The following is a 9,900-nucleotide window of genomic DNA, read 5'->3' on the forward strand; positions in this document are numbered from 1 at the left end:
ATACACAAGTGTAGTCTCATACACAGATGTATGTTTCATCCACGTGGCTGCTGAAGTTTTTTTTTTTTTTTTTTTTTTTTTTTAATCCACCACTGTAGCGTTCAGCAGGAGAAGGATGAGGTGGGCTGTGGCCGGGGAGTGTTATTTGTACAAGATGTCGTAATGGCCGGGTCTATAGAGGAGGAAGATGCGTGGGTCTCCGCCTTCAGGGAAGACGTGGTGATTGACAGTTCCTCCCTCTCCTCTATCCATGTACTCCACCAGGATGGAAATGTCTAGGGCCTGGGCCAAGGCGATGATGTGAATGTGGTCACTTTCTTTAGACATTGGCTCTACCTCCTTGAAAAGAAAAAAAAGAAAATACATGAAGCATGGGTTTGAAAACAGAATTCCAAGGGTTGAACATTAAACACAGTTATCATTTATTATTGCATTCTTATGTAGCCAAGGATTGCTGACTGACTGCGTATTAAAAACAAATTTAAAAAGTCATATGCATACAAAATCATGCATGAGCTGTTGGGCTGCAGGGTGCAGTGGTAAGCGCTGTTGCCGTACAGCGAGAAGGTTCCTGGTTGGAATCCCTGTTGGACAGGGTCTCTCTGTGAGGAGTTTGGCTTCCTCACACAGTCTGAAGACGTGCTCGTTAGGTTAACTGGTGACGCTAAATTGCCTGTAGGTGTGAATGTGAGTCTGTCTCGTTATGTCAGCCCTGTGTTTTTTTGTGTGTTTTTGTTGTGTTTTTTGTTTTTTTACTTTTATTCACCAAAACGTGCATACACACACACTCACACAATAAAAAAAAGAGATACAAACAAGAGGGGAACTGAGGTAAGATACAGTTTTGCAATCAGATTTAGACAAAAACAAAAACAAAAACAAAAACAAACAAACAAACGGAAAAGGGTCAGTAAATAAAATGAATGAATTAGAAAGAGGGACAAAATAAGTGAATGGGCAAACAGGACAAAGAAAAACATGGGGACAGTACAGAAACAAAATTATGTCAAATAAAACTAGTGGGATAGGTTGTACACATGGTGACAATTTTTGGTGTTATTTGTTTTGTTTTTCACTTTGTATGGGTGCTAACATGATGATTGCCAAATACAGACTGTTTGTAAATTATATTAAAATTGTTGTGCTAAGCCCTGTGTTTGACTGGTGAACAGTCCAGGGTGTACTCCACTTCTCACACAATGGCAGATTGGATCGGCTCCAGCCCCCCGACCCTGAACAGTAAAAGCGGTATAGATATAGGCTGGACATTGAGCTGTTATTTCAAACTAATTAAACATCTTCCAGCTACAGTTTTACTCGAGTAGCCAATTCAGGTTCTGGAGTTCAGGGAATCAGATTGAAGCTGGTGATGTTTTAACTTCAACTGAAGACGCTCCCTATGATACTAAGCGCTGTCCATAATTTGTACGGCTATTAGAATGTGTTGCGGAAACTTAATAGAAAAAATGCAGAGGCTTTTTAAGGTCGGATAGAATCATTGGGCAAGGAAACTAGTTCAGATATAACCAGTTCGCTTGCCCACTCTCATCGCTGCAACACCTGTTGGTTTTCCGTTTGCCAGGAAAAACTGAGGGGCGTCCAAAGTGGCCATGTGGGGGTTTCATAAAACTGCCTAGTTCTCTGGTCAAAACAAATCCAGAGCATAAAAATGATATGTGGACACTCGTACAAACAATAATGTACATATTATAACTTTCATTATGTAAAACCCTGAGCTGTGCAGACTACCAACTATATATCTGAACTCAACATCACACAATGAAAGAACAAAACTCGCAGAAAAAAAGTCAAAATCAAGTCGATATGAGCAAGGAAAGTCAAGTAAATTCAATCTGGCTGGGGAGATGCTAAGCTTCTAAAAGACCCTGTAAGAGGTTTGAAGCCTTGTGTAGGACAAATTAAAAAACATTTTGCAGACCCAGAAACATAAAAAGACACAACCTTTAAAATAGCAGCATAACAAAGCCAGATTTGGCAACAGACTGCAGGAGGTTTGGATTAACAGTAATGTTGGTGTCATTGTGTATTTGAACAAACAAAAGAAAGAATTTATTTCAAAAGTAGAAAGAAAAAAGCTGCGTTCACCAGGGCTGCATGATTCTAGCAAAAATTGTGAATCAGGATTTTTCTTCCTGAGCACTGAGGTCATGATTCTCTCACACAATTCTTATAATTTATCTTAAAATAAAAAATTATTAGTGCTCCGAGACCGAGACAAGACCAAGATATTTAGGGATCGAGACCAAGGCAAGGCCACACTTACACTTTAAGAATTAATAATTTTCTACGCACAACCAAAGCTCACAATTAGTGCCCACAGTGCACGGTCCAATTGCGGGGCATGACCTGAAGCAGGCCTTGACAATAGTTGCTAATACTTTGAAAACTCACACTGATTGAGGTCGAGTTCTGTGCATTTCAGTTGTCTCATACGCATGGCTCTCCCTCTCTCACTCACATCCACACACTCAGCATCACACCAACAAACACAAGCTAACCAGCTAGCTTAATCAAAACAAATATTCTCTGTCAGCTGGAAGTCTGGAACGTTTCTCTCATTCATATCTTTCATGATAAACCGGGTGAGACGCATTAAAGAGGCACGCCTGCCGTTGGTGCTTTCAGATGCTGTCTGACAGCTTGCACAGGCACATTCAGAAAAAATCCCTTGAGTCAGGGAATCAGCTAGTGGCGCTGTTTTTACTGTGCAAGTGTTTGCAGCTGTAAGACCAAAATTTTAAAATGTCAGAAATTAATGTGACTGGATGGGAACAGCTGATTAGGCCGTCATCAGCCGCCGTGCTCCCCTGGACACAGCATGACAAAATACCTGCCTTTAGAATCAGTCTCAAAAATTGATTCTAAAAAGGTCTAAAATTGAGCAGTGTACACCCAGCTTAAGAGACTGATCTAATAATGATGCAATACATGAAAAAACACCCTTAAGACAGAATCTCAGGTTCAATGACCACAATGGTGATTTTTTTTCCCCTTCATCTAAACAGCTTTAACGTTAGAGGGAAAGTTGATCATAATAAAAAAAATCCATCAAACATTAAATGTAAAGAACCGACCTGCTGACAGAATTCCTTGACAGAGCGGCCTCCCTCTATGAAGTGCTGAAAGAAGCCGTGCTCTCGCTGCAGGTAGCCTGAGGTGAGAAGCCGCAGGTACACCACCACGTAGTCGGACACGTTCTGGTCGTTGAAGGAGTTCAGCAGCTCCTGCAGGGTCGGCTGTTTCTCAGCCAGCTCGATCAGGTCCATGAACTTGGGAGGAGAGCGATTATTTACGTCATTAGATTGATGTGGACATGCCAAAATCTTGCCAACTTACTGTTCAACCGGCCAAATCGAGTGTTTCTGGCTGCTCTGACTGGTTCAAAATCATGATGTTCTTTGGCAGATGAAGGAGTCAGGGTTGGCAGGGAAACGGGAAAATTACAGTTTACTCTGATAACGTAACCTAAACAGTATCCAGTAGTTATTCCTACAGGATGTAAGATATACAGTTTGTAGTGTGCAACCAAAGAGACAGCTTTAACTCAGGATCAATGGAAGCATCAAGAAAAGTCTTTTTGTCAGCTACTCTACACAAATCTTATGCTTGATCAAGCCCACACTTATGTACTGATTCACTGTTAAAAACAAGACCAAACTGGGGAGCTGGTGGGGCAGTGGTTAGTGCGCGCGTCCCATGTATGAGGCTATAGTCCTCCAAGCGAGCGGTCATTCCCCACTCTCTCCCTCCCAAGATTTCCAACTCTATCCACTGTCCTATCTCTCCAATAAAGACATAAAAAGCAAAAAAAAAAAAAAAGTTTAAAAACAAGGCCAAACTCATACGTATCACAACCACAGCTGCCACAATAATTGTTCTCCCCTCACCCAACCTAACAGAACTCAACCACAAGGCCATCGCTATGGAGCTATTTTTGTGGCAAAACTATTTGAATATGTGTACACAGATCCACAAATGTGTAAAAAGATCCACAAATGCGTACACATATCTTCAAATGTGTGTCTGACGATCTGCAAACTCTGCAAAGCCCAGGCTGGGTGCTACCGCGGACAGTCAGCCTAGCCTGTGAGACTGAACTCAGGGCAACAAACCCCACAAATGTGTCTGCAGATAGTCAGACACACATTTGAAGATATGTGTACGCATTTGTGAATCTTGCACGGCAGGAGTGTTGCAAAAGTCATGTGTAAAATGACAACCAATGTAGAGGCCCGCCGCAGTTGTAAGCAATCATTTGTGTGTATTTTCAGGATTTACAGCTAAAAAAGTTCACTGCCATTAAAAAAATAAGTAAACATTTCAAAATTGGTCTACATATTTGCAGATTAGTTTACGCATTTGTGGATCTGTGTGTGCATATTCAAATAGTTTTGCCACAATAATAGCTCATGTCGCATGTCGCATGCAACACAACCTCAATAGATGAACTTTGGGGTCAATACAGATATAAGGGAGAAATAAAATTCACTACAGGAAACATTTAATGGTCTCTGCAATAAGGTGGAAAAAAATGCATACATGCACTCCTAATCTTTCTGACTGGGTTGGAATATCTGCATATTTGAGATTTGAAAAATTCCTAATCCACATCTAATCCATCAGTCAGCACTGGTATTATTTTTTGCTCAAGAAGGAAACTTACAGTGTTGTGAAAGTCTTCAATGGTAAACTCAGTGAAGCCCTCGTTCACCAAATCCGTTTTACTTTTGGATGCAACGGCTTTGAACCTGGAAGGAAAAAAAAAAGTATTTATATCTGTTACAGAAATGACTTCAATATCAGGTCCGATACCGATATTAGAACGGATCAATCCCATCGCTTATTAAATGATAAGATGAGTGTCGTCGCCCTAGTTTTTGCGGTGTGTCCGGCTCAATCGCCCCCCGTCTGCCTTTTTTTTGGCAGAAACGGCATCGGCGGTCAGTGAGAGGAGTCTCTCTGATTGGCTGTTGGGAGGTTTCATTTCTCTCCAGCTCTCCTCTTAGGTTTAGTAAAGCCCCTTGAGCATGCTGCTGTAGTCTCCATGCTTTCACCCATTAGTGTGGTTTCTCCTTATTTGTCTCCTCCTCCTCTTCTTTTCTTTTTCCACTAAAAGATCAAGAGCTGATAACGCCAGCGCCATTTTCTACTTTTTATCAGACATTATTCTCCATTAGTAGGCCACAGGCGGCCTTCGTCGCCACTAGTTCTTTGCGGCCTGCTTGGTGTTTCAAGGCCTTACGAGAAGGCTGTGGCAAAACAAACTTTCCAAGATTTTGCTAAAGTGCTTCTTCATTTTAAAACCAAAACAATCTCCATCCAGGTGAGAGCTAGAGTTAGCCCCATCATGAACTATCTTCTTAAATTGTTACAGCACATAAGCCTTTATTTTATTTTAGAGTTTTTAAACTAAAACATGGTCATCAGCATGATTATTGAATTCTCTAAATGAAGGAGATCTAAAACCCTGTAGGAATCTGGACGCTAAAGCCGTTTTCAAATACGCACTCCGGAAGATTTCTAGAGAATTTTAAGGAAGGCTGGCCCTAAACCCTCCTGATCTGGTCGTTCACACATGCACCGCACAGTGGGAGAATGTGCTTGTCAGACTGGAGGGGGGGCGGTGGGAAGAGGCAAGACATGAAGTAAAAAGAACGGAAGTGGCTGACGAAGCAACAGAGTCCTCTTTATGACGCTATAATCAGGATATCAACAAATGAGCGGAGAAGAACATGCAGTACTGGAAAGCAGAAAACATAATGAAGCAGTTTCATCACATGCACGGAGATCACAGCGGTCGCATGCATAAAGTCTATAGTCGGTGTGAAAACACTGACAATGACAATTTCAAAAACAAAAAAACCTTGTAGAGTTAACAAAGATTTGTAAGACCAAGAGGACGAGAGTGTGACTTGAGTCTGAAGACGCACAGTCAGCACAAACAGCAACCAGTACAACACTCACTTCTGAAGTTCTTTGCTGTCATCTAGCAGGGATTCGAGATGTGCGAAGCCGAAAGCTCTGTAGAAACAGTTCCCATCTGGCCGCGTCTTCCGAATGTACGAGTATTTTTTGTGTAAGTCCTGCAAGCAACAAACACAGATGCAAAAAATTACACAACACAGTACAATAAAATGCTCAAAGGATATTTGAGTATGTGGGAAACTGAAAGCTGTATGTGTGGTTTGAGAGACAATGAGATTGTGAATGTGATGTGGTTTCACTGACCTTAATCTTGAGCTGATAAACCGTGTCATCATCAGCGTACTCCCTCTGCAGCACGGCCAGGTCCTGTCTGCCCGACACCAAAGGGTTACTGTTGGCTATCTAGAGACCCACACATAATAAGAGTTCAAATTAGTCCATGCACCAAAAAAGAAAAAGAAACTTAACTCATTGTTGACCTTATGCAGTGTCTCCCATACATAGACGATACCTGGGCGGGCCAAGTATATTTCTGACCTATTATTATTTATTTATAAAATTGCTGCATATTCGCACGAGAGAGGAAAGGGGACAGATAGAGAGCTTGAGAGAATGCAGGAGCACGGGAAACCTCACTGAGCGCACAGAAGTTTAAACTGTGCCTGAGCCCTCGGCAGCTCTGTGCCACAAAAAGAAAGTCCCGTTTTTAAAAAAAGTCACTCTCAACTCCTGTGGGGAGATAGGACGCAGCACAACCAAGAGTGCAGAATCACATCAACTTCAGAGAGAGAGAGAGAGAGAGAGAGAGTCGGTACATTGCTCTTCATATACACAAACAAAGGTTCCTTGCTCCTGTCCTATTAAAACTGAAGCTTCTCCATGGCTTTGTTTTAATATTGTTAATGTACAGCTGCTTGCTGCTGATCATGTGTTGGACTCCTGTAACTAATGGAATATTGAGAGTAACTTTTCAGAACCAATGCTCCTGGTGTTTGTGTCTGTGCGTGGATAAAACAAGCAGATTACAGTTGTTTGTTGAAAAAAGTAAATTAATTCAGAGGGAATAAACACTTCTGATTTGAATAAAAACCTAATATTGATAACCTAAGATAGGAGTAAAACAATGTTTTTACGTCGACAACCCCCCTACCGCCTAGGTATTACGTAATTCGGTGGGAAACATGCCTTTACGAAACGTCCTTGGATCGCAAAGGTCTCAAAACAGGTTGACTAGCAAAAGGAGTTATGCATATGATGAATTTTGCTGTGAAGAGAATTTTCAAGGCCGATGTTTTTATGTTTACTGAGGCGCTTAAGTGCTGATCATGTCTTCTATTTCACATTTACATAAAACAGACCAGCTGAATATTTTTAAAAATCGTGGTGACGGCTGCTGCTTATACGAGTTCTGCTTAGTTTACACATCTACATTTTCTGGATGTTCTAAAATTGACGGAAAGCTCCCAAAAATAAAAAGAACTTAATTCTGCTCTGCAGAGACAGAACAAAAGAACCAATAAAAGTACAAAATAATTGCCCTAACAAATAAAAATTGATTTTTTTTACCTCCTGCTGAATTCTGTCTTGCTGAGCAATTATGGCCTCGTCATACGCGAGGCAGTTCACTCCTGTGAGAAAGGGAAAATGATGATATAAACTCCAGCAGTAAATACACAATAGGTAATCTGATGTGCCACCATGATCACTTTGTAGTCAGGTCGACATGTAACCCTCCTAATAAAAGAAAATATGTAAGAGGCCAGCAGATTATTCTGCAACTAGAATGAATCATTTACATGAGGTTAGGATCAGTGTTCAGGAAATATATCAGAGTTGGAAAATAGTCAGGTTTAAAAACACATCCTTAAGGGGAACTTCATAAGCAAGCAATATGTGATAATGCTATATGACAGTATTCAAGGTACGCATACAACACATGATAAAAACAATACGTGAGTTTGCAACATGTTTCTCCTGAATCCAAGATAAATTCAAAAAGATTTTTTCCGCAACGACTTAATTAACCACCAATTGAACTTAGGGAAGCAGATAGATAACTTAAGCTTATCGGACAACATCAAAATGGTGTGAAATCAGGCTTCTGTACCCTATCATGAACGTATGCTTACTGAGAAGCATTTTTTGTTACACAAAGTATTTTGTCATATTTATTATGAAAGATTCAGACATTTGAGATGTGTTTGCTGAAAAGGCTTTTTATCAGGTTAACTATGAAATTGCAATTACCGTTAATTGCACGGGCCTCACCTAGGGTAGGGGGGTGTCAATTCAACAGTCACCTGATGATGCTGATAATGGGTTATAACAGAGAATAGAGTTCACACCATCAAGGTATAACATTTTTCTCAGGGGCCTGTCCAGACTGTTTCAAACGGTGTGGTCCAAAATTATGGAGGGGTGGCACATCAAAATTGAAAGTGCTGGTGGTGCAGTGGTTAGAGCGCGCGCGCCCCATGTATGGAGGCTGAAGTCCTCCAAGCGGGCGGCTCGGGTTCGAATCTGACCTGTGGCTCCTTTCCCGCATGTCATTCCCTATTCTTTTTCTCTCTGATCTGATCTGAGATCTGCTTTTAAAATTACAAGCAAGTGTCTAAACGTCACAGATGCGTAATGGGAGGATAATCTCCCCCTCTCTGCACTGTATTCAGAGGTGTAACAGGTGCGAGACCGTTTTTGCAGAGTCAGTGCACAGAACACAGTGCTGTGTGTGCGCATGTCTGACTGTGTGTGTAAGTGAAGCTCCCACTAAGCCGTGCTTCCTCAACACCAAAACGCAATGTGAATTCATGGACTGGGGCGAGACTATTACACCATCACGGAATCAATATGAACGTACGACGACAACACACTTTTGCAAAAAATAAAAGCAGTCTGAAAAGAGGTATTGTGTTGGATTTCAGGGTGGACCAGTAGGTTTCAGAGGGACAGCCCTGGACACCAACCTGAACACGGCCCTGCATTCTCCATCAAAGAGAACCACAACTTTAATCATTGGAATCATATTTCCAAACAACAAACCTCTCTGTGATCCTATACTTACAAAGTGTAGAAAGCACCAGAAACTAGAGGTGAACACCAGGTGGGAAATGATGCAGCTTCCACTGAATTTGCTTTCCAGGTGATTTCATTTATTCATCATCTAATAGGACATCTACTGTTTCTTATTGTATTTTTTAACATCTTCAGTGACCATAAGTTACTCTGACCCTTTGACCTCTCAGTCAGTTGTCATAGAAACAAGTTTAATCCACACAGCAGCTGACGTCAGTCTGCTAAACTTAGCCACCTCGACCTGTGCGAAAAACAAAAACAAATTCTGCTCACGACGAAAAACGTCGTTAAAGTATTAAAGAGGGGACGTCCCGTGTTTAAAAAATGAACCATTACTTCAGACACATCCTTATATTAAAAGTCCTCGGGCTGTCATTCAACGTTGCTCTGAAAGTAACTAAACAAGCGTTTTTTTCTTTGTGTAGCAGCGACATGCTAAGCTAGCGTTAGCCAACAAGCTGTGTGGCCTCACCGCTGCATGTCAACAACCTTCACACCTGAGAGGACAACAGCTGAGTCACCGGAGCGGACTCACGTACAGGTGTGTGGGCTTTATTACTGAGAGAAGTACCCGCGTCGTTTTCATTTATGTTTGTGTTGTGACGGTTTCTCTCACCCTCCATCTCTCCCTGTGATGATTCCTGCTGCTCCTCCGCCATCTTAGCTGTCGAGATCTGTTTCCGCCTTCTGCCTGACGTCATTCATTACTCACTTCCGGGCTTAGTCAAAATAGTTTGTGTGCTAATGGTGCTAATGTATGTAGTCTTGTAAATGTAAATAAATAAATAAATATATGTTGGGAGAAATGCATACAATAATGTATAAATAATAAATAAATAATTAAATAAATGCATCAATAAATATATAAATAAATATATAAAT

The 9,900-nt window shown here is 41.2% G+C and overlaps 1 protein-coding gene across 1 annotated transcript; it reads right to left on the bottom strand.

Annotated features, from left to right (window-relative positions):
• Positions 1-56: 56 nt before the first annotated feature.
• otub1b (OTU deubiquitinase, ubiquitin aldehyde binding 1b) lies at positions 57-9,731 on the bottom strand. The gene is made up of 7 exons (XM_020645636.3): positions 9,635-9,731; positions 7,513-7,574; positions 6,250-6,348; positions 5,986-6,104; positions 4,685-4,769; positions 3,096-3,290; positions 57-339 (listed from the first exon to the last, which is right to left on the bottom strand). The coding sequence occupies exons 1-7, from the start codon at positions 9,717-9,719 to the stop codon at positions 142-144; spliced, it is 843 nt and encodes a 280-aa protein (XP_020501292.2). The 5' UTR covers positions 9,720-9,731; the 3' UTR covers positions 57-141.
• Positions 9,732-9,900: the final 169 nt, after the last annotated feature.

Source organism: Labrus bergylta, chromosome 22 (assembly GCF_963930695.1).
Source record: "Labrus bergylta chromosome 22, fLabBer1.1, whole genome shotgun sequence".
Lineage (NCBI taxonomy): Eukaryota > Metazoa > Chordata > Actinopteri > Labriformes > Labridae > Labrus > Labrus bergylta.